Here is a 26816-nt window from a genome sequence, read left to right as displayed (position 1 = left end):
ACGAAGTTCAACTTTTTCACAATGAGTTCATTATACCCTGCGCCACACTGTGGAACAGGGTATTAGAAGTTAGTGAATATGTTTGTAACACCCAGAAGGAGACGAGATAGACACATGGTGTCTTTGGTAATAATGCTCAGAGTGGGTCCCTGAGTCGATATAACCATGTCCGTCTGTCCGTCCGTCCTCCGTCTGTCTGTGAACACATTTTTGTCATCAAAGTCTAGGTCGCAATTTAAGTCCAATCGCCTTCAAATTTGGCACATGTTCCTAATTTGGGTCAGAATAGAAACCTATTGATTTTGGAAGAAATCGGTTCAGATTTAGATATAGCTCCCATATATATCTTTCGCCCGATATGCTCTAATATGGACCCAGCAGCCAGAGTTTTATACCGATTTAATTGAAATTTTGTACAAACATAACACTTAGTCGTATAGTCAAGTGTGCAAAATTTGATTGAAATCGGTTCAGATTTAGATATAGCTCCCATATATATCTTTCGCCCGATATGGACTAATATGATCCTAAAAGCCAGAGTTTTGTCCCAATTTGGTTGAAATTTTGCACAGGGAGTAAATTTAGTATTGTAGCTATGCGTGCCAAATTTGATTGAAATCGATTCAGATTTAGATATAGCTCCCATATATATCTTTCGCCCGATATGCTCTTATATGGACCCAGAGGCCAGAGTTTTATCCCGATTAGCTTGAAATTTTGCACAAGGAGTACAATTGGTAGTATAGTCATGTGTGCCAAATTTGATTGAAATCGGTTCAGATTTAGATATAGCTTCCATATATATTTTTCGCCCGATAAGGACTTATATGGCCCCAGAAGCCAGAGTTTTGGCCCAATTTGGTTGAAATTTTGCACTAGGAGTACAATTAGTAATATAGTCATGTGTGCCAAATTTGATTGAAATCGCTTCATATTTAGATTTAGCTCCCATATATACGTTTTTCTGATTTCGACAAAAATGGTCAAAATACCAACATTTTCCTAGTTAAATCGCCACTGCTTAGTCGAAAAGTTGTAAAAGTGACTCTAATTTTCCTAAACTTCTAATACATATATACCGAGCGATAAATCATAAATAAACTTTTGCGAAGTTTCCTTAAAACTGTTTCAGATTTAAATGTTTCCCATATTTTTTTTTACTAACATTGTGTTCCACCATAGTGCATTAGCCAACTTAAATTTTGAGTCTATAGATTTTGTAAAAGTCTATCAAATTCTGTCCAAATCGAATGATATTTAAATGTATGTATTTGGGTCAAACTTTTATATATAGCACCCAACACATATGACGGATGTGATATGGTATCGAAAATTTAGATCTACAAAGTGGTGCAGGGTATAATATAGTCGGCCCCGCCCGACTTTAGACTTTCCTTACTAGTTTTAACTTAAAGAAGGGGTCACTTTTTTCTGGGTGTACCTTCATTCAAGTACCAACAATGATAAAATCGGACATTTCTAGCTCGAGTTATAATTTGTTTAGTGAATAAAGTCCGAAAAACTAAAAATAACGGGATATCTCGAAAACTGTTCCATAAAAAAATATTAAACTTCATTTTCGAGTTCAGTAGATCAAAATACAAAAGAAAATTCACCTCTCATCAAATGTACATTTTCAGTGTAAACTAGTGTTACATGAATGCGTAAATAGATTTCATTTGCAGAACGCTTCCATTTGGGTACATAAACTTGGTGCTTCCCAATATTTTCTAATACAAAGGTCACTTGCAGTACATTCGGATGCGTTTATAAAGGGTGATTTGTTAAGAGCTTGATAACTTTTTTTTTAAAAAAAACGCATAAAATTTGCAAAATCTCATCGGATCTTTATTTCAAACGTTAGATTGGTCCATGACATTTACTTTTTGAAGATAATTTCATTTAAATGTTGACCGCGGCTGCGTCTTAGGTGGTCCATTCGGAAAGTCCAATTTTGGGCAACTTTTTCGAGCATTTCGGCCGGAATAGCCCGAATTTCTTCGGAAATGTTGTCTTCCAAAGCTGGAATAGTTGCTGGCTTATTTCTGTAGACTTTAGACTTGACGTAGCCCCACAAAAAATAGTCTAAAGGTGTCAAATCGCATGATCTTGGTGGCCAACTTACCGGTCCATTTCTTGAGATGAATTGTTCTCCGAAGTTTTCCCTCAAAATGGCCATAGAATCGCGAGCTGTGTGGCATGTAGCGCCATCTTGTTGAAACCACATGTCAACCAAGTTCAGTTCTTCCATTTTTGGCAACAAAAAGTTTGTTAGCATCGAACGATAGCGATCGCCATTCACCGTAACGTTGCGTCCAACAGCATCTTTGAAAAAATACGGTCCAATGATTCCACCAGCGTACAAACCACACCAAACAGTGCATTTTTCGGGATGCATGGGCAGTTCTTGAACGGCTTCTGGTTGCTCTTCACTCCAAATGCGGCAATTTTGCTTATTTACGTAGCCATTCAACCAGAAATGAGCCTCATCGCTGAACAAAATTTGTCGATAAACACATTTCGAACCGAACACTGATTTTGGTAATAAAATTCAATGATTTGCAAGCGTTGCTCGTTAGTAAGTCTATTCATGATGAAATGTCAAAGCATACTGAGCATCTTTCTCTTTGACACCATGTCTGAAATCCCACGTGATCTGTCAAATACTAATGCATGAAAATCCTAACCTCAAAAGAATCACCCTTTATAAATGTAGGATTTTTATTCCGGAATAAAAAAACAGTTTTACGCTGTTTACCTATGGGAAAATTATATTCATAATAAAACCATTCCACACCGAAAGAATTCTCTTCATTAATTTTACGATGAATTCCTCGTTAACTATTCTTCGTGAATTCTTCATTAAAACAACAAAATTTTCATTCATTTTCGTAAATTTTACGAAGAACATTTTACGAATATACGAAGCGTCTACGAAGTATTCTACATTAGGTTCGTATTTTAACGAAACTTTCTTCAAATTTCATGATTTTTTTGAAGAAGATTTTACGAACTGATGAATATATTACAAAACATTCTGCGTTAGAATTTCTTAATAAAAGGTACGAAACATTTTCTTTAAAATAACGAAGAAGTTTCATTGAAGTTGTAAAATTTCCGTTCGTGTTATAAAATTGTCTTTGGTAATGTGCATGCATGTCTAGGCTACTTCTCATTTGGGTGACAGCATGCTATGAATAAAAGTTAAGCAACCAAACTAAAAGTTATTCAAAAACTTAAGATGTAAAGTAGTGATTAAATTTTTCTAACTTGTTAATACAACCAAATGCACTTTGGATTATAATTTTTTTTTTCTAGAAGTTCGAAAATTTTTCACAAAAAGTACGAAAGTTTTTCATAAAAATTACGAAATTGTTTCATTAAAAGTACGTAATAATTTCATAACAAAAATATGTCAAATTTTCGTAAAAAGTACAAAACTTTTTCATATAAAGTACAAAGTTGTTTCTTACAAACTAAGAAAAATTCTTCATAAAATAACGAAATATTTCGTACTTTTAATGAAAAGTTTCTTTGGTTGTAAAACAATGACATATTTCGTACTTTTAACGGAAATTTTTGTTCTTTTAACGCAGAAAATTCTTTCGGCGCAGCAGAATTTAGAATTGCAAATTGGCTCACTGTTGAATTAAAGGGTTGGCTAGAGGCGGTCGGAAATAACGATTCTAAATGTCATTGCATTGCTTGTGGAAAGTTCGTAAATTGCGGAAATCAGTCCACAAGAAAAATTTTGGTATTGTTAAAAATTAGCAATGATGTTGCAAAGTTCGCAATCCGATTAAGAATGACAGTATTCATATTATTCAACATTTGGTCCCTTTATTGAAGGATATAGTCCATGACTATTAATTTTAAGGAAGTTGAATTCAATTTAAAATATTTGTTATTTTCTTGCCATATTTGTTTGAATTTAGTAATTTGTCACCGTAGGGAAAAACATGTTGGGCGTAGGGAAAAAGGAATTTTTAGGAGCCGCGTTGGGAATTTTCAAAGATTTTCCTGGCATCACTGACATGTGGTTTCTTGTTGAAACCACATGTCATGTGTGTCAAGTCATTGCAGTTTTATTTTTGCTGTAAGTCAATACCTTTATTCTAAATTAGAGATATGCGTGAGAGAGAAGTTTCGATAACACATTCAGGAAAAAGTATTGTTACTCACGCACGTATAAATTTTATCGTGATATTTTTAAATTTTACTCTCGCGCACTCACAAACAAATTTTTTCCTCATACGGTCATTCACGATATATTTTGTCAGTCCCATACATATATTTTTATTGGTGTGAACTGTGTTTTTACTTTGAAAACGTGGTTCGATTCTTCGTCCGAAAAAAGGTAAACGTTTTGTAAATTTAAATATGTGCTTCTAAACTGTTTGTATTACAGAAAAGAAAGAGAAGACTATAAAACAAATCAATTGAAAATGAGAAATGAGGATTGCACCGGATGGTATAGATAATTAAAAATCAGTTTTCGTGAGTCCCCATTAAAAATAGGAAAAATATTATCTATCGACTATATTACTATTATATACATCTCTGTAAACCAGCATTATTTATAATAAAAATCGTACACATATTGGAAGGTATTGCTAATGGGTCATATCAGACTACGTTTACGTATAGCCCACATAAAAACCGAACCCCAAATTTGACCTCCGGAGTCTAATGGAGGAGCAAATTTCATCTGATCCGGTTGAAATTTGGTAAATTGTGATAGTATATGATCACTAACAACCATACAAAAATTGGTCCATAACGGTCGATAGTTATATATATCACCCTGATAAACCGAACCCCAATCCCACAAAAATTGATCCATTTAGGTTCATAATTGTATATAGCCCCCCTAAATAAAGCGAACACCATATTTTAATTCTGGGTTTCTAATTACCGCGCAAAGGTTAGGTTAGGTGTCAGACCGATGTAGCAGGCTTAGACTATTCAGTCCATTGTGATGCCACATTGGTGAATTACTCTCTTATCACTGAGTGCTGCCCGATTCCATGTTAAGCTCAATGACAAGGGACCTCCTTTTTATAGCCGAGTCCGAACGGCGTTCCACACTGCAGTGAAACCACTTAGAGAAGCTTTGAAACCCTCAGAAATGTCACCAGCATTACTGAGGTGGGATAATCCACCGCTGAAAAAATTTTTGGTGTTCGGTCGAAGCAGGAATCGAACCCACGACCTTGTGTATGCAAGGCGGGCATGCTAACCATTGCACTATACCGGTTAAGAACTAAATTATATACATATTTAATCTGCTGTTTTTGTCTACTATATACTTAACATAGAATTTAGAAGACGATGTTAAGAAGTTTTAAGATACGTTGCCATCGGTAATTATTACCACAACCAGAGTAATTCGATTGTGAATGGCAGTCTTTAGTAGACGTTTCTACGCAATCCATGGTGGGGGGTACATAAGATTCGGCCTGGCCGAACTTACGTTCGTATTTACTTGTCCATGGTGTATTTATTCATATAAAAATGAGTATTCTATGGATTTGGTTTACTCTAATATATTGATTACCTTCACAATTTATTAATTAAAAGCGTCGTATAGTTTAAGTATTAATGTATTTGGATTGATTAAGTCTCATTTGAATGTCATGACAAATTCCATTTACCTTTCTATTCAATATCCCATTATTTGAAATAAATTTTACTACGACCTTGCAATTTTGGTAATTGGATTCATGATTTTTGAAATTAGCTGAAAATCATTTCATTTTCATTTTATTTATTTTGCTTTCCTAATACAAAAGATATAAAGGGTGATTCTTTTGAGGTTAGGATTTTCATGCATTAGTATTTGACAGATCACGTGGGATTTCAGACATGGTGTCAAAGAGAAAGATGCTCAGTATGCTTTGACATTTCATCATGAATAGACTTACGATCTGCCACAACGTCGAATTTTCAGTGAATGGGCCCTAGAAAAGTTGGCAGAAAATCCGCTTTTTTATCGACAAATTTTGTTCAGCGATGAGGCTCATTTCTGGTTGAATGGCTACGTAAATAAGCAAAATTGCCGCATTTAGAGTGAAGAGCAACCAGAAGCCGTTCAAGAACTGCCCATGCATCCCGAAAAATGCACTGTTTGGTGTGGTTTGTACGCTGGTGGAATCATTGGACCGTATTTTTTCAAAGATGCTGTTGGACGCAACGTTACGGTGAATGGCGATCGCTATCGTTCGATGCTAACAAACTTTTTGTTGCCAAAAATGGAAGAACTGAACTTGGTTGACATGTGGTTTCAACAAGATGGCGCTACATGCCACACAGCTTGCGATTCTATGGCCATTTTGAGGGAAAACTTCGGAGAACAATTCATCTCAAGAAATGGACCGGTAAGTTGGCCACCAAGATCATGCGATTTGACGCCTTTAGACTATTTTTTGTGGGGCTACGTCAAGTCTAAAGTCTACAGAAATAAGCCAGCAACTATTCCAGCTTTGGAAGACAACATTACCGAAGAAATTCGGGCTATTCCGGCCGAAATGCTCGAAAAAGTTGCCCAAAATTGGACTTTCCGAATGGACCACCTAAGACGCAGCCGCGGTCAACATTTAAATGAAATTATCTTCAAAAAGTAAATGTCATGGACCAATCTAACGTTTCAAATAAAGAACCGATGAGATTTTGCAAATTTTATGCGTTTTTTTTTTAAAAAAAGTTATCAAGCTCTTAACAAATCACCCTTTATATCTTATAATGAGTATTCGAATCTGTAATGTTATAACAAATATAATAAATACAATAAGTAGAAAGATAATTTAATAAAGATGATAATAATAAGGAATTGGATTTACATATAATATGATACTGAATTAGATATTGTTGTTTATACATAAAGATTTCTTTGTGATTAACTGCCCTGAATTAGATATTTCGTCAGCTTCATCTTGAACTGCACTGTGTTGTATATAAGTTGAAGTTGATTGGGTAAATTATTCCAGAGACGCGTCGCGTATATATAAAACTGCCGCTCAGATAACAGACTTCTATGTCGAATCTGTATCAAATTGTTACCACCTAGCGAATGTTAATCGTTCGTAGAGATATGGTGGTTCCTTTGTGTGTATAATCTTTTGGAGGAATATCAGAGTTCTGAGTTGAACGTATTTGTCAAACGGGATACCAAAAATTTTGTTCGCAAAAATTGTCACACTACGTAACGTTTCAATTCGAAGACATAACGGGCAATGTTGTTGAACGTGGTTGTTAGTCTTTTTAAGTCAGTGGTGTTACATCCAGAGAAAATTTCACAGCTATATAACAAAGTAGGCAGAACATAGGATTTGGCCAACAGCAGTCTTATACGAAAAGGTGTAAACGATTGAGTATACCAAAGATTACGCAACATACCGTATATTTTACCGCAGTTAGCATTCATATGATCAGACCAAGTTAAATTCTCATTGAAAGTTACTCCAAGATTCTTCACTTCCTTGACAAGTTCTATTTGGCAGTTACCCAGAAATATGTTAACATTCCCCACAGTTGTGGACTTCTTATGAATCAGAATTGCCTTCGATTTATTGGGGTTTAGAGCCAGACCATTGCCATTCGCCCAATCCAGGATCCTGTTGAGATCATTGTTAACATTCATTACACACCTATCGATTGTATCAGTAGTGGCAGATGTGTATAGCTGGACATCATCAGCATAGATTCTTATGTTGGTATGTTCAAGCTGGTTCGGTAAATCATTCGAGTACATCGTATATAGCAAGGGTCCAAGTATGGACCCCTGAGGAACACCCCTTTTTGTTGTTATCTGTGACGATGCATTGTTGCCAGAAACGGTTAGTTGCTTTCTGTCTTCCAAATAGCTAGACATTAGTCGTACAGTAGATTCAGAGAAAGAAAACAAGTGGATGAATTTATAATACAAAGTCGGATAGTGGACAGTTTCAAATGCTTTCGAATGATCTAACAGTACCAAAATAGAAACTTCATTTTTGTCAAGATTGTTACGTATCGATTCCACAACGTCTACTAAGGCAGTGAGACAGCTATGCCTCGGTCTGAATCCAGATTGACGGTCAGTTATAATCTTATGTTCAGTTAAATATTGAAGACTTTGTAGATTAACAAGTCTTTCAAACACTTTCGAGATAAATGGCAATGGACGGAATTCGTTGGAACCCTTTGGAACAGGTATGATTTTAGCCAGTTTCCACTAGTTGTTTATAATATGAGTAATGTATTGAAGTATTCTCGGAATAATAAGTTTGACAAATTTTGGGCAGATTTCGTCAGTACCGATAGCGTTTGACTTTATTGTCATGATACTATTGAACACCTCGTTATCAAATGCATGCTTTAGACTAAAATTACGTTGAGAGGTGGAAGTTACAGTTCGGGAACTATAGAAATCAGCATTCACCTCAGGCATGGGTATATTTACAAACGTTTCATTAAGTACGTTAACATCCAAGTTCGAGTTATGATTAATAGTCTTTATTTCAATCCACGTCTTCCTTGTGCTCGTAGCATTATTGAATTTGTTAGTATCAATCAAATACAAAAATGATTGAAATCACAATTTTTGCATTTGATTCAAATATTTAATTTTTCTGTGATTGGCATCATGTCCGTAAATATGTTGTACTTTTTTTTGAAATGCGATTGTTGCTACCATTAACGAGACCAACAAAATTAAAAAACCAAGTAAAAATAAAAAACAGAAATCATTTTTCAAATGTGGGATTCGAACCCGGACCCCAAGATATGATGTATTTGCTATTAGCGTCTGATAACCGATATTTTTTGTGAATGGTAATTCATATATGTTTTCAGCGTTAAAAGTTAGCATATAGCGCAACTGTTGCCACAGTTGGAAGAATTTTACCAAAAATGGTAGATTGATAGAATTCTTGATGTTTTGGTAGATTTTTGCGAAATATTCCTCTCTTTCTATTGAAATGAAATGTTGACAACATTTTAGAAATGAAATTTGGACAAAATTCCCTATAGAAATGAAATTTCGACAAAATTTCCTATACACGGACGAAAAAGACTGTTTTTCATATGTTTGGGTGTAAAAATTATATATTTGGAACTCAAATTTTTAACATAATATTTTGCAAGCATACAATGTTCATATTCTAGCATAACATGTTTGGGACATATATGTTAATATGTTAGAACATATTAAGTTTGGGACATAAAATGTTTGCAAATATAATATGCTTGGATGCAAACTTATATTAATTTAGAAATAGCCTATAAACATATATGTGTTTAGAAAGAGAGACCTAGAGAGTATGCTGCAAGTAAAAGAATGGAAGTAACCAATTGGCGTCTCAAAAATATATATAAACAAGTATATACGGCCGTAAGTTCGGCCAGGCCGAATCTTATGTACCCTCCACCATGGATTGCGTAGGAACTTCTACTAAAGGCTGTCATTCACAATCGAATTACTTAGGTTGCGATAACACTTGCCGATGGCAAGGTATCGTACAACTTTTTAACACTGTCTTCTAAATTGTAAGTTAGTCCATAAGGGGTATATATTAAACAAAAAAAAAAAGGCCGATTAAATACGTATATAATTCAGTTTGACAAAATTTTCTATAGAAATAAAATTTTGACAAAATTCTCTATAGAAATAAAAACTTGACAAAATTTTCTATAGAAATACAATGTTGCCAAAATTTTCTATGGAAGTAAAATGTTGACAAAATTTTCTATAGCAATAAAATTTTGACAAAATTTTCTATAGAAATAAAATGTTGACAAAATTTTCTATAGAAATAAAATGTTGACAAAATGTTCTATAGAAATAAAATGTTGACAAAATTGTCTATAGAACTAAAATGTTGACAAAATTTTCTACAGAAATAATTTTTTTACAAAATTTTCTATAGAAATAAAATTTTGACAAAATTTTCTATGGAAATAAAATGTTGACAAACATTGCTATAGAAATAAACTTTTAACAAAACTTTCTATAGAAATGAAATTTTGACAAAACTTTCTATAGTAATAAAATTGGACAATTTTTACATGGCTGTTAGAGGCCATATACTAACGAAATGTACCAAATTTCAACCGCATCGGATGACTTTTGCTCCTCCAAGAGGCTCCGGAGGTCAAATCTGGGGATCGGTTTATATGGGAGCTATATATAATTATGGACCGATATGGACCAATTTTTGCATGGTTGTTAGAGACCATATACTAACACCACGTACTAAATTTCAATTGGATCGGATGAATTTTGCTCATCCAAGAGGCTCCAGAGTTCAAATCTGGGGATCGGTTTATATGGGAGCTATATATAATTATGGACCGATATGGACCAATTTTTGCATGCTTGTTAGAGACCGTATACTAACATCAGGTACCCAATTTCAAACGGATCGGATGAATTTTGCCCCTCCAAGAGGCTCCGGAGGTCAAATCTGGGGATCGGTTTATATTGGGGCTATATATAATTATAAACCGATATGGACCAGTTTTTGCGTGGTTATTGGAGACCATATACTAACACCACGTACCAAATTTCAATCGGGTAGGATGAAGTTTGCTCCTCCAAGAGGCTCCGGAGGTCAAATCTGGGGATCGGTTTATATGGGAGCTATATATATTTATGGACCGATATGGACCAATTTTTGCATGGTTGTTAGAGACCGTATACTTACGTCAGGTACCAAATTTCAACCGGATCGGATGAATTTTGCCCCTCCAAGAGGCTCCGGAGGTCAAATCTGGGGATCGGTTTATATGGGGGCTATATATAATTATGGACCGATATGGACCAATTTTTGCATGGTTGTTAGAGACCGTATACTTAGACCACGTACCAAATTTCAACCGGATCGGATGAATTTTGCTGCTCCGGAAGGCTCCGCAAGCCAAATTTGGGGATCGGTTTATATGGGGGCTATACGTAAACGTGGGCCGATATGGCCCATTTTCAATACCATCCGACCTACATCAATAACAACTACTTGTGCCAAGTTTCAAGTCGATAGCTAGTTTCGTTCGGAAGTTAGCGTGATTTCCACAGACGGACGGACAGCCGGACAGACGGACAGACGGACAGACGGACGGACGGACGGACATGCTTAGATCGACTCAGAATTTCACCACGACCCAGAATATATATACTTTATGGGGTCTTAGAGCAATATTTCGATGTGTTACAAACGGAATGACAAAGTTAATATACCCCCATCCTATGGTGGAGGGTATAAAAAAAAGAAAAATCATAAAATGTTTTCTCCCAGTGTATGCCTAAGGTGAAATATAATATGCTTGAACAATACAAACAATACTTTGTTTGGACCAATCCTAAAAATATCTATGCTTGAAGCAAAATGTGTTTGGGGTATATGTTATAGAAGCGATTTTTTTGAGGGTGTAGAAATAACATTTGCAATTTTTTTGTTTTGTTGTTTTTTGGTAAAAGTTTCTCCAAAAATTGATAGATTTTTTTTATCTCGAGTGGCAACCGTGTATAGGGCACTAATTGAATATCTACCTCGGGCAGATCTATACTAATTTCCTTAATTCTGTCCATAATTACGAAAAGACTTTTTGTTTACACAGGTAAGTTATTATTTTTAAATACCGGTAATGCTGGAGGAATTACTAGTGTTTATTCAATTTTTTCTCTGTAACTACGTATAATTATTTGATTGTCGCTTTCACAACAATTAAGTAATGAAATGCTTCTTCTGGCTCAGCTGTACTCGTATTGTAGAAAATGAGTAGGAATTACAATGTGAGTATCGGAGATGTTCATTTGATACAGTAGCACGCTATTATTTAGGGAAGACAACAAACCCGTTCAGATTTTCTGCTTTCGTCATGTGGACACACCACCTTCAAAAATCAAAAACAAAAAATTTCGATATATATAAAATACTAGCGTAACCCGGCCCGCTTCTCTGCGCCTTCCGAAGCGTACATTTTGCGTTAACTTAGTCAACCATATCGTTCGTGCTGAAAACAAATTCGAAAAGATTTGAATTCTTTCAAACAAATCGGACTACTTGCTTTTTCGTTTATAGGTACAAATACGGCGGATATGCATACGTAAAACGGTTCGTCTTAAAAAATGTCGGGGAGAGGGTGTACCCTTTCCTCCAAATTTTGTTAATAATGTTCTGCATTCAAGTAGTTGGACAATCTTCTATATTGCATTTTAAGTGTGGTTTGTCAAGGAAAGGTATCCTTCTCCTCAACATATCTGAAAATTAAGCACTATATTATAATAACATACAAAGAATTACTGTTTCCCATCCAATAAATCGGTAGTAAAAAATTTTACCACATTAACATTTGCTAAAATGTTGGAAAATGATGCACTCTCTACGTTGACAGCCAATTTCATGTAAATTTAAGTTCTTTACTAAAAAGAAGTCTGGCAGAAGCCTGTGCAAAAACCATAAAATTATATACCGAGTTCCCATTTACGGACAACCCCCTACTTTCAATTTGAGAAAAAAAACGGACCAAAGGGAACCCTCTCCCCACCTTCGCTCCACTCCGACCTGATATCGGACTATCACGTACCCCAGATTAATTTCACAACTACTCAATGGTCCCTATAAACTCTATCGAAGAAAATCGACAAAGTTTATTTCAATTTTTCCCTTCCCCAACCAGATATCGAAAAATCATATACTAATTTAAAAATCATGTATAAATATAATCACCTCCTCCCACGTTCCCTGTAAATTTCAAGTAGATGGGATGTTTAAATTTTGATCTATTGTGTTAAAGGGACGTCACTTTCCCCGATACAATATCGACAAACACCGTAGTGAATAGCACCCCTAACCTTCCCTGAAAATTTTTGAAACTTTCAAGTGTGGGGCAAGAAAAGAAAAGTTGCCTCTTTGTTCATAACCTTCCCCACTGCCTTTGTAAATTTCAAGAAAACTTTTTTTTGCAGTTTTAGAGGAGGACCTCCTCCCCGACCAAATATCGAAAAGTGATGTAGCGTGTCTTTTGTAAACATCCCAGAAAATGTCAAGCAAATTATAAGCCTAAAGGGGCGGCCTCTCTTCCGTCCAAATATCACAAAATCAGGTATTAACTATTAATATCGTAACCTATCCCAATTTTACCGAGTTACTTGAAATTTACAGAGGGTACATTTCAAGTAAATCGGTAAAATTTAATTGTTTCTCTGTATGTACATAAGAGAAGCGGATGTCTCCTTATGCCCTTTTATTTTTATTAAAAAATCAGGAACCTGATATAAATGTCATAACCTCACCCATTTTTTTCTGTAAAATTTCAGTCGGGGGAGTTTAGTTTTGTTTTCACTGTACTTTAAAAAAATGTCGGGCAAATGGGTGGTCCACCTCCCCGACCAAATATCGAAAAATAATGTAGCATTCAATGAAAATTTCAAGCAAATCGCATAATTTTGTTCCAAGTTTCAAAAAGGTGGGCAAGGGGGAGGTCCCCCTCCCCTTCCACATATGAAATCATCAGGTACCTCATATTAATTCCATAACCTCACCGCATGTTCTCTGTAAATCTCAGATAATTTAGAGAATTTTAGTTTTTTCTCTGTACTTAAAAAAAAGTCGAACAAAGGGGAGGTCCCCCTCCACCACCAAATATCGAAATATAAAGTAGCGGATCTTTGTCTAGAAGCCAACCCCAAACTTCAATGAAAATTTCAACCAAATCGGTCAACTTTGGTCCGTTTTTCAAAAAGTCCGATAAAGGGAAGGTCCCCCTCCGCGAGCAGGTGTCAAAAAATGAGGTACCCTATTTTCACCACATGAACGCCCCCTACGATCTCTGAAAGTTTCAAGTAAATCGGTTCAGCCGTTTCGGAGGCAACTCGGAACATACAAACAAACAAACAACCAAAAAAACAAACAAACATAGATTGAATTTTATATATAGATGCATGTTGAGCAATTAAAATCAATCGAAATTTCATTTAATGCAGTTTTGCACCACATCCGGTTCCCAAAAAATCAAAGTAGTTGATTTTGTCTCAATATCTGCTTATAGGATTTATTCTTGAAGTTGCTATAGAATTCACTAAATTTCTCGTGGTTCCGTGCCAATTCCAATAGTCTATTTCTCTTTATTTACATACACACTATTTTCTAATTAAATAAAGCGGAAAGTTGTGTTATGCTTCATAGCCTGGCATATTGAAATGTAAAAATATGAAAACAAAATAATTGTTTATAACTTGGCTGACACAGCAACATCAGAAATAATTAATTGGCCACAAAACATGATTTATTAGCCTCTGAGGCTTGGTTGGGACGTGAGCGTGGGAAGGCCAATAATGATTTCTATAGCACAAAAATATTCGCATGTTTGCTTTCCACCAAACCTACTCATCATGATACTTTCATTCGTGGACCGACCACTCGTCCATCGTAAACGCAAGGACTTTCTTTAGACACGTACTTGGCTTAGAACATGATTGGTGACTGGTAAAATGTGGTTACATGTAAAGAAATCAAATAGCTATGAGGGAAACGATAACTTTAGTCCTGCAATTAAATTATGGCTAATTGCATTACGTTTTAATGCGGGAAATTCAATATGATTTTATGAAATAGAAAACTGTAGGATAAAAATATTCCCCGTTTCATCTCAGTCCTTTGCGAACACTAACAACATTTGTAGGAAAGAGTCTTTTATAGATAATTCTATCGGCCATTTTCATGTAGCTCCGTTAGGTAAAAATGGACATTGTAAATAAAAACTTGGATTTTTGGAATAATTGCTGAATGAAAAAATCGAATTTTTATAGTGACCCATGCTGAAAAAGTCGAAACCCGAGTCAAAAGCTGACTCTTAAAATTTTTAAAAGTAAAAAACTCGTAATTTTGGAAGTCGTTAGATTTTGAAAAAACTCAACTTTTTTAGATTAAAAAATCCGAAAGTTTACCTTCTCAAATTTCAAAAAAGGTATTTAGACCATTTCTTTCAAATTTATTGAACGCTTGATTATGTAATTATCTAAAGAATAACAACTTTTCCTATTAATTTTTCTTTCGACTGTGCCATACGATGACTTTTGATAAGTTTTGTGTATTTTATACACAGAACGAAAAATCAATATTATGTGATAAAAAATACGAAAATTGAAATGAAATATTATTCAATTATCCTGCGATATACTTTTTCAAGAATCCAATGTTCATAATTGTAGTTGTTTTATCGAAAATATTTTCTAATTGGAACTGATAACAAAACCCCACAATTCAACAAAAATATCGTAAGCATTTTATCACTTACAAAACCGATAAAGATATCCACAATTCAACAATTAGGTCGTAGTAGATTTGTAAGTTTAATATCAGTAAAAAACAAGTATATACGGCCGTAAGTTCGGCCAGGCCGAAGCTTATGTACCCTCCATCATGGATTGCGTAGAAACTTCTTCTATACACTGCCATCCACAATCGAATTACGTATCTTAAAACCTCCTAACACCATCTTCTAAATTGTATGTAAGTCCATACGTGGTATATATTAAATCAAAAAAGATCGATCCAATACGTATATAATTCAGTTTGACAAAGTAGACATAAAATTTTGACAGAATTTTCTACAGAACTAAAATTTTAACAAAATTTTCTATAGAAATAAACTTTTGACAAAATATTCTATAGAAATAATAAAATCTTGGTAGATTATTTTTGGCTCGAGTGGCAACCATGATCCTAACCTAACCATGATTATGAACCGAATAAAATTTGAACAAAATTTTCTATAGAAATAAAATTTTGACAAAATTTTCTATAGAAATAAAATTTTTGACAAAATTTTCTATACAAATAATCTACCAAAATTTTGGTAGATTATTTTTGGCTCTAGTGGCAACCATTTTGGTATGGTTGTTAGCGACCATATACTAACACCACGTTCCTAATTTGAATCGGATCGGATGAATTTTGCTCCTCCAAGAGGCTCCGGAGGTCAAATCTGGAGAACGTTTTATATGGGGGCTATATATAATTATGGACCGATATGGACCAATTCTGGCACGGTTGTTAAAGATCATATACTAATTGGACCAATTTTTGCATGGTTGTTAGAGACCATATACCAACACCATGTACCAAATTTCAGCCGGATCGGATGAAATTTACCTCCCTTTTAGGCTCCGCAAGCCAAATCTGGGGATCGGTTTATATGAGGGCTATATATAATTATGGACCGATGTCGATCAATTTTTGCATGATTGTTAGAGACCATATACCAACACCATATACCAAATTTCAGCCGGATCGGATGAAATATGCTTCTGTTAGAGGCTCCACAAGCCAAATCTGAGGGACCCTTTATATGGGGGCTATACGTAAAAGTGGACCGATATGTCCCATTTTCAATACCATCCGACCTACATCGATAACAACTACTTGTGCCAAGTTTCAAGTCGATAGCTTGTTTCGTTCGGAAGTTAGCGTGATTTCAACAGACGGACGGACGGACGGACATGCTTAGATCGACTCAGAATTTCACCACGACCCAGAATATATATACTTTATGGGGTCTTAGAGCAATATTTCGATGTGTTACAAACGGAATGACAAAGTTAATATACCCCCATCCTATGATGGAGGGTATAACAATTTGATAAAAATATCGTAAGCGATTTGTCAACATTAAAAAAATCCTGCTCTCGATAAAAATGTCGTAAGCATTTTATCCATTTTTACTTAATTGTAATTAATGAAAAATCCATTTATTTATTTATTAAATTTATAGTAAATATAGGTTATCAACTAACGATGAAAAAATATCGTCGTCAATTTATCAACATTCAACAAAAAAAAATGTGGTTGAAATAAAACACACTTTTACATAAAAAGAAAAATTTTATTATTTGTATTTAGAAATAATATGCAAAAAAAAAAAACATAAAATAAATAACAGGTTGGCTGATAAGTCCCCAGTCTGACACATAGATGGCGTCGCTAGTATTAAATGCATATTATTTTTATGTAGTGCCAACCTTCAAATGATTCGTGTCAAAATTTGACGTCTGTAAGTCAATTAGTTTGTGAGATAGAGCGTCTTTTGTGAAGCAACTTTTGTTATTGTGAAAAAATGGAAAAAAAGGAATTTCGTGTTTTGATAAAATACTGTTTTCTGATGGGAAAAAATACGGTGGAAGCAAAAACTTGGCTTGATAATGAGTTTCCGGACTCTGCCTCAGGGAAATCAACAACAATTGATTGGTATGCAAAATTCAAGCGTGGTGAAATGAGCAGGGAGGACGGTGAACGCAGTGGTGGTTACCACCGAAAACATCAATAAAATCCACAAAATGATTTTGAATGACCGTAAAATGAAGTTGATCGAGATAGCACACGCAGAGAAGGAATATGATCACCTCAAACATGTTTCAAGAGCAAAATATTATTTTTGTATGGTGACCATGTAACGTGTTTGTGACTAAAATGTTATTTCCTCGTCAAATATAACCTGCTTGCCGAAATCAAATACATGATTTCCGAGAAAATAACATGGTTGCGAAAACCATGCTACATGGTCACCACCCAAAAATAACATTTTGCTCTTAAAACATGTTTGAGGTGATCATATTCCTTCTCTGGGTGCAGAGGGCTTAAAGATATCAAAGGAACGTGTTGGTCATATCATACATCAATATTTGGATATGCGGAAGCTCTATGCAAAATGGGTGCCGCGCGAGCTTACATTTGACCAAAAACAACAACGTGTTGATGATTCTGAGCGATGTTTGCAGCTGTTAACTCGTAATACACCCGAGTTTTTTCGTCGATATGTGACAATGGATGAAACATGGCTCCATCACTACACTCCTGAGTCCAATCGACAGTCGGCTGAGTGGACAGCGACCGGCGAACCGTCTCCGAAGCGTGGAAAGGCTCAAAAGTCCGCTGGCAAAGTAATGGCCTCTGTTTTTTGGGATGCGCATGGAATAATTTTTATCGATTATCTTGAGAAGGGAAAAACCATCAACAGAGACTATTATATAGCGTTATTGGAGCGTTTGAAGGTCGAAATCGCGGCAAACGGCCCCATATGAAGAAGAAACAAGTATATACGGCCGTAAGTTCGGCCAGGCCGAAGCTTATGTACCCTCCACCATGGATTGCGATGGCAAGGTATCTTAAAACTTCCTAACACCGTAATATATACCACATAGTCCATACACAGAAAAAATATCACCAATATATTTCCAATTAAAAAGTTAATTGAAGTTGAAATTTTTTTCAATTAATAAATTAATTGATACAATTAACTTTTTAATCATGATAGAAACATTAAGTTAATTAAGTCAATGATTGAACATTTTAAAATTTTTAATTAAAAAATTAATTGATACAATTAATTTTTTAATCAAATTCGGAAGACTAATTCAGTTAAAAAAAGTGCTGATTTTTTTTTTATTTTTAATTAAAAATGTATTTCAAACAATCATTTGTTAATCCAAATAAAAACTCTAAGCCAATTCAGAAAGTAATTAAAAATAGTTACCTTTTTTAATGAATAAATTAATTGAGTTTTGCAATTAACATCAATTAAATTTTTAAATTAAAAAATTAATTGAAATTTGCTGAAAAAATCAATTAATTTTTTAATCAAGAATTTTTTCTATGCCCAATTAAAACTGTGATTGATACTATCATTTTCGTGATTGAAGACATTTCAATTAAAAAATTAATTGGATCAATTAATTTGGTGATTGAATCAGAATTTTTTTTGTGTGTACGTGGTTTATATTAAACTAAAAAATGCAGATTAAATACGTATATAATTAAGTTTAAAGTTTCTATAGAAATAAAATGTTGACAACATTTTCTATAGAAGTAAAATTTGGAAAAAAATTCTATAGAAATAAAATTTGGAAAAAATTTACTATAGAAATAAAATGTTGACAAAATTTTCTATAGAAATAAAATTTTGACAAAGTTTTCTATAGAAATAAAATTTTTACAAAATTTTCTATAGAAAAAAAATTTTGACAAAAGTTTCTATAGAAATAAAATTTTGACAAAAATTTCTATAGAAATAACAATTTGACAATGTTTTCTATAAAAATAAAATTTTGGTAGATTATTTTTGGCTCGAGTGGCAACCATGATTATGAACCGCTATCATATGCTGACACCATGTACCAAATTTCAACCGGATCGTATGAAATTTGTTTCTCTTAGAGGCTCCGCAAGCCAAATCTGGGGATCGATTTATATGGGGGCTATATATAATTACGGACCGATATGGACCAATTCCTGCATGGTTGTTGGATATTATATACTAACACCACGTACATAATTTCAACCGGATCGGATGAATTTTGCTCCTCTAAGAGGCTCCGGAGATCAAATCTGGGGATCGGCTTATATGGGGGCTATATATAATTATGGACCGATATGGACCAATTTTGGCATGGTTGTTAGAGACAATATACTAACACCACGTACCAAATTTCCATCGGATCGGATGACTTTTGCTCCTCTAACAGTCTCCGGAGTTCAAATGTGGGGATCGGTTTATATGGGGGCTATATATAATTATGGGCCGATGTGGACCAATTTTTGCATGGTCATTAGAGAACATATACCAACACCATGTACCAAATTTCAGCCGGATCGGATGAAATTTCTCTTAGAGGCTCCGCAAGCCAAATCGGGGGATCGGTTTATATGGAGGCTATATATAACTAGGGACCGATGTGGACCAATTTTTGCATGGTTGTTAGAGGCCATATACTAACACCATGTACCAAATTTCAGCCGGATCGGATGAAATTTGGTTTTCTTAGAGGCTCCGCAAACCAAATCGGGGGATCGGTTTATATGGGGGCTATATTTTATTTTTTTATTTAATAATTTGTAAAACTAGTACAACAAGATGATACATCTTATAAATTACAGTACTAGATTCATGTTTTATCAGAAATAATGTGTAAATGTGTTGGTGTAGGAGGAAACAAATAAATATTAATATAAATATGAATATGAAAATTAATTAATATAACATTTTTCTTTTTAATAATTGAATATTTTTATAAGTTAGCAATATTTTATATTGTGAACAAGATTGTTAAACAGTTAAGAAAATATTTTAAATAATTCATTTTTAAAGCGGATAGCATTGCTTGTAGTTTGCAGTTTGAAGGGTAAGGAGTTCCAAAGACGAATAGTGTATATGTAATTATGGACCGATATGAACCAATTTCTGCATGGTTGTTGGAGACCATATACTAACACCATGTACCAAATTTCAGCCGGATCGGATGAAATTTGCTTCTCTTAGAGCAATCGCAAGCCAAATTTGGGGGTCCGTTTATATGGGGGCTATACGTAAAAGTGGACCGATATGGCCCATTTGCAATACCATCCGACCTACATCAATAACAACTACTTGTGCCAAGTTTCAAGTCGATAGCTTGTTTCGCTCGGAAGTTAGCGTGATTTCAACAGACGGACGGAAGGACGGACGGAAGGACGGACGGAAGGACGGACGGAAGGACGGATGGACGGACATGCTCAGATCGACTCAGAATTTCACCACGACCCAGAATATATATACTTTATGGGGTCTTAGAGCAATATTTCGATGTGTTACAAACGGAATGACAAAGTTAATATACCCCCATCCTATGGTGGAGGGTATAAAAAGTGTTGTTCCACCAAGACAACGCACCGTGCCACAAAACATTGAGAACGATGGCAAAAATTCACGAATTGGGCTTTGAATTGCTTCCCCACGCACCGTATTCTCCAGATCTGGCCCCCAGCGACTTTTTCTTGTTCTCAGACCTCAAAAGGATGCTCGCAGGGAAAAAATTTGTCTGCAATGAAGAGGTGATCGCCGAAACTGAGGCCTATTTTGAGGCAAAACCAAAGGAGTACTATGAAAATGGTATCAACAAATTGGAAGGTCGTTATAATCGTTGTATCGCTCTTGAAGGGAACTATGTTGAATAATAAAAACGAATTTTGACAAAAAAAATGTGTTTTTCTTTGTTACACCGGGGACTTATCAGCCAGCCTGTTAAACACTCGAATTGTTGTCTTCAATGCAAATATAATTTTTGACTCAATACTCATTCCATCTCGAATTCAAATCGACGGCAGCTGGATGTTGTAACTCAAAATCAATTCCAATGCAATTCCAATAATGATAATAAAAATGCTAGCAGCACAATTCTAAATCACAAAATGAACTAATACTTACCTAGCAAAAAAACAAACGTCGCCAAAAAAGTAGTGAAAATGTTCTTCTTGAATCCGGAAGTCCTGCCAAATTGGAGCAGAAGTGATGAATTTTGTATGTGCTTGTCATAGGACGGATGTCCACCATTTCAACAGCCGTTGCACTGAATTTGCATCACTTCTTAAGGAGTGGTTCGAATTCATTGTCTTGGATGTGAATTATAAAATTGTGTGAAATTTTGTCTCATAAAGTTTTATATGTTTTATGATTTTAATGCATTATAACGCTTGTCTTAAACGTTTGACCTCAAATATTTACAAAAATTTGCAATTTTTCTAGAATGGATTTAGAATTTTTTTTCGACAAAATTTAAATAATTTGTACCATTTTATTATTCCTTACTTTCTTTTTAACCTATTTGAAACAAACAATTTAAAATTTCTTCTTAAAAATATGAAAAAAACCGTGTTTTAGAAATTTGAATCAAAAGAACTTTCTGTCTAGTTAAACTAAAGAACATCTTTGGGAGGGCATTTTTGGAAATGCTTTTAAAGTTGTGCTTTTAGAAGAAATTCAATTTTTTTGCCATTTCTCTAAATTAAAAACGCGTGTTCACTGTTTAAATGTTACGATATGAAGGATAGAACAAGTATATACGGCCGTAAGTTCGGCCAGGCCGAAGCTTATGTACCCTCCATCATGGATTGCGTAGAAACTTCTTCTAAACACTACCATCCACTATCGAATTACTTAAGTTGCGGTAACGCTTGCCGATGGCAAGGTATCTTAAAATCTCCTAACACCATCTTCTAAATTGTATGTAAGTCCATACGTGGTATATATTAAATCAAAAAAGATCGATCCAATACGTATATAATTCAGTTTGACAAAGTAGACATAAAATTTTGACAAAATTTTCTACAGAAATAAAATTTTAACAAAATTTTCTATAGAAATAAAATTTTCTATAGAAATAAAAATTTTGACAAAATTTTCTATAGAAAGAAAATTTTGACAAAAATTTCTACAGAAATAAAATTTTTACAAAATTTTCTATAGAAATAAACTTTTGACAAAATTTTCTATAGAAAATCTTGGTGGATTATTTTTGGTTCGAGTGGCAACCATGATTATGAACCGAATAAAATTTGAACAAAGTTTTCTATAGAAATAAAATTTTGACAAAATTTTCTATAGAAATAAAATTTTGACAATGATGAAAAATTTATTATGAACCGAATAAAATTTTAACAAAATTTTCTCTAGAAATAAAATTTTGACAAAATTTTCTATAGAAATAAAATTTTGGTAGATTATTTTTGGCTCTAGTGGCAACCATGATTATGAACCGATATGGACCAATTTTTGTGTGATTGGACCAATTTTGGTATGGTTGTTAGAGACCATATACTAACACCACGTTCCTAATTTGAACCGGATCAGATGAATTTTGCTCCTCCAAGAGGCTCCGGAGGTCAAATCTGGAGAACGTTTTATATGGGGGCTATATATAATTATGGACCGATATGGATCAATTCTGGCACGGTTGTTAAAGATCATATACTAACACCATGTTCCAAATTACAACCGGATCGGATGCAATTTGCTTCTCTTTGAGGTTTCGCAAGCCAAATCTGGGGATCGGTTTATATGGAGTCTATATATAATTATGGACCGATGTGGACCAATTTTTGCATGGTTATTAGAGACCATATACCAACACCATGTACCAAATTTCAGCCGGATCGGATGAAATTTGCTTCTCTTTTAGGCTCCGCAAGCCAAATCTGGGGATCGGTTTATATGGGGGCTATATATAATTATGGACCGATGTGAACCAGTTTTTGCACGGTTGTTAGAGACCATATACCAACACCATATACCAAATTTCAGCCGGATCGGATGAAATATGCTTCTGTTAGAGGCTCCACAAGCCAAAGCTGAGGGTCCCTTTATATGGGGGCTATACGTAAAAGTGGACCGATATGGCCCATTTTCAATACCATCCGACCTACGTCGATAACAACTACTTGTGCCAAGTTTCAAGTCGATAGCTTGTTTCGTTCGGAAGTTAGCGTGATTTCAACAGACGGACGGACGGACGGACGGACGGACATGCTTAGATCGACTCAGAATTTCACCACGACCCAGAATATATATACTTTATGGGGTCTTAGAGCAATATTTCGATGTGTTACAAACTGAATGACAAAGTTAATATACCCCCATCCTATCGACGCCTCCAAAAACTAACGGTTCTTTTGCACATTCTCATACCAAAAGTGAGAAGATCAATTCAGTTTTTCTGTTTTCTCTCTGGATTCTAAAAATTAATGTGCAGAGGTATGTATGTATGTGCGCAACATCAGAAATAAAACTGATACGATATTTTTATCAATTGGTTTTTTTTATCGATCAACTAATTGATAAAATCTTAGCAATATTTTTATCAAAAGAAGGATGTTTTTTTATCAGAAATACAAAAAAAAAAATATTAATAAAATCCTCGCACATTTGGTTGTTGACTCTCAACTTTTTTATCAGAAAGTATTCTCAAATATTATTGATAAAGCACTAGAACATTTTGCCGTTGAAATCCCAACATTTTTCATCAGAAACAAAATCTATAAAAAATTCAAAATATCTATGCAAAACTTTATCAAATTTTTAATAATTTTCTTGATAAATATATTTTTGTCAAAATTTAACAAGACGTATTTTTTTCTGTGTAGTGATTTTTAGTGACCGTGAACTAAGTCGGGAGCAAGAATTTTATAGTGAGTATGAATTTTATGTGAGCGTCAATTTTGTGGTGGTCATGATTTAGAAGAAATTTTACTCACTCACGCACAGATTTTTTTTTCATTCACACTCCCGAACAAAGTATTTTGTTTCAGTACCATTCACGTACATTCACGTGTTCTGAATTTTTTTTCACGACTTTATATATGTATCACGACTATCTCGTGTCACGCGCACACTTTTTTTTATCTCCACATAATTTAAAAATTTAAATATAATAGAAAATTATTTCTGGCCAAATGCCGAATGATAACCGTGTATGTGTCTGTTTTTATGGAAATCACATCGGGGAACCCACTGCTGATGTCATTCATCAGAAGTGGGATAAGGAAATTCTTCTATTGTCTGTAATTGGTAATGTAAATAAATGAAATTAAAGTTCTATGGAAACCTCTTCAAGATGCGTTTTACAAATTCCAATGCTCAAAAGCGAACATCAATTATTCTATTTTCATATTTACATAGAAAAGAAGTCAAAGAAAAAAAAAGAATAAACCTAAAAATATTTTTAATAAAAATTTGAAATGCACTACAACAATAAAAAGCAGAAACAGCAAGAAAAATATCATGAAATTCCAAGACTGAATATTCAAAGGAAAAGTGTGGTGATAGTATTAAAAAAAACACAACTTTGATGTATTGTTGTAGTTCTTACTTTCCACAGGCAAGGATAATAAAAGCAAAATAACTTCTTTGTACAACCACATCAAGGAGAAAAGCAAAAATTTATGTATAGGGGAAAGGGACCATGGATACATAAAGCAAATTCAAAAGTAAACATCAAATTTATCTTAAATTTTTGATAAAAGTTTTTAATTCAAATTTGAATCAACCACTAGGGAATTTAAGACGGGAAGGAAACCAATAAAAGAAATTTGAACTACTTACGGATTTCCATTTGTTCGAATTCCAATTGGCGTATAACAGCGTCATGGCTTCTTCGATGCAACGCCATGCGATCCTCTTCGTCTATCATTTCAATACAACTGGATGTGGAAGTTCCTCCTGTGGTATTGGCCGCATTTGTCGAACCGAATTGTGGTTTGGTGGAGGAGACTGTTGGTGTTGTCGGTGTTGTTGATTCCTTTGATCCTTTCTTTTGGCTCAATAGACCAAAAACTTTTGCCCGACTGCCACGACGATTTTTCAAGGAGGTCCTGCTGAATGTGGACGAAGACGAAAACCCACCGCCTGTGACAGTGGCATCCTCGCCATCTGCTGCCGCCGTCGTTTTCGCCTGGCTATTGCCCATTGTGAGGCTGGTAGTGTTGGTAATGCCGCTTCTGGTTTCTTGGTCAGTCAATGATGTGCTCCAAGATGTTGAACAAAACTGTGGGGCATGGTTGATTGAAATCCATGGTCGAAATGTTGATTGAGAAAAAAAAAATAAAAACAACAGAAAAAGAAAAGAAACTTTGTTATTAGTCAGGCCACAACAGCATGGGATTCGTAAGAAATCTGAAACAAAGACGACAGGACATGCCATTGAAGACAAGAATTGTTGGCCCTACAAAGTTGCCTCAATGCGATGAGGTTGAAAGAGATAAAATCAAAAATCAATTATAACTTTCCAATCAGATTATGAGCATGTTGTTCTTGTTATCCTTGTTAATTTACTATAAAATGAAATGCTCTGCCTGTCCTTGGTAGAGATCCAAGGATATGGCTTGTGATGCTGCCAAAAGCAATTGGCTATAATATTTGGTTTATTCGTTTTGATTTGAATTCTATAGTGTGTTGGGGGACGTTGTTAATAGGCACTGAGAAAATTATGGTAGTGAGTAGAAAGATTTGTTGTCATCATTGGATTTCTTGTCATCATTTTAAAGAGACTTTTTTAAGCGCATTTTTTACTTGGAACATGACATACTTTATACACCGAAAAAAAAGTTGACTATTTTTTATGAAAAATGAACTAACCCATAGTAAGAATGACCATGATTTGGCGCCAAAGATTTTTTTCATCTCGATAAGTTCATGATTTTCTTATAAATTAGTTCGTGTATTGCATCGTATTTTAGTTCTTTATTACTATGCTGTGGGAAGAATATAGTTAAACTCATTCAAAATATTCCTGCTATCCGGAAAAATGAACAATTTTTTGGGAAACCTGTATTAAGAAAGTGGTTTGAAATAAACTGTTTGTCGGTATAATTTTCAAAAAAGTAGAGAAATGGAGGAATCAAAGGTACAACAAGCCTGTATACAACTAAGAAATTTTTCGTACAAAACAAAACCATTTTCTATAACCACCAGTATTTTATTTCAAAAAATTATTATTATAAAGGGTGATTCTTTTGAGGTTAGGATTTTCATGCATTAGTATTTGACAGATCACGTGGGATTTCAGACATGGTGTCAAAGAGAAAGATGCTCAGTATGCTTTGACATTTCATCATGAATAGACTTACTAACGAGCAACGCTTGCAAATCATTGAATTTTATTACCAAAATCAGTGTTCGGTTCGAAATGTGTTTCGCGCTTTACGTCCGATTTATGGTCTACATAATCGACCAAGTGAGCAAACAATTAATGCGATTGTGACCAAGTTTCACACTCAGTTTACTTTATTGGACATTAAACCAACCACACGAATGCGTACAGTGCGTACAGAAGAGAATATTGCGTCTGTTTCTGAGAGTGTTGCTGAAGACCGTGAAATGTCGATTCGTCGCCGTTCGCAGCAATTGGGTTTGTGTTATTCGACCACATGGAAGATTTTACGCAAAGATCTTGGTGTAAAACCGTATAAAATACAGCTCGTGCAAGAACTGAAGCCGAACGATCTGCCACAACGTCGAATTTTCAGTGAATGGGCCCT

At 34.6% G+C, this 26816-nt stretch overlaps 1 protein-coding gene across 5 annotated transcripts in view; it reads right to left on the bottom strand.

Moving 5' to 3' along the window:
* capu (formin protein cappuccino) overlaps positions 1-26816 on the bottom strand; it is a 398823-nt gene that overhangs the window by 222326 nt on the left and 149681 nt on the right. For all 5 annotated transcript variants that reach the window (XM_075295921.1, XM_075295922.1, XM_075295925.1 and 2 more), the window contains exon 2: positions 24883-25324. In XM_075295921.1, the coding sequence (XP_075152036.1) occupies positions 24883-25324 (442 nt within the window). The remainder of the gene's footprint in view (positions 1-24882; positions 25325-26816) is intronic.

This window comes from Haematobia irritans, chromosome 2 (genome assembly GCF_050003625.1).
Source record: "Haematobia irritans isolate KBUSLIRL chromosome 2, ASM5000362v1, whole genome shotgun sequence".
Lineage (NCBI taxonomy): Eukaryota > Metazoa > Arthropoda > Insecta > Diptera > Muscidae > Haematobia > Haematobia irritans.
The sequence above is the reverse complement of the archived record's forward strand: the minus strand, read 5'-3'. Positions and strand labels throughout refer to the sequence as shown.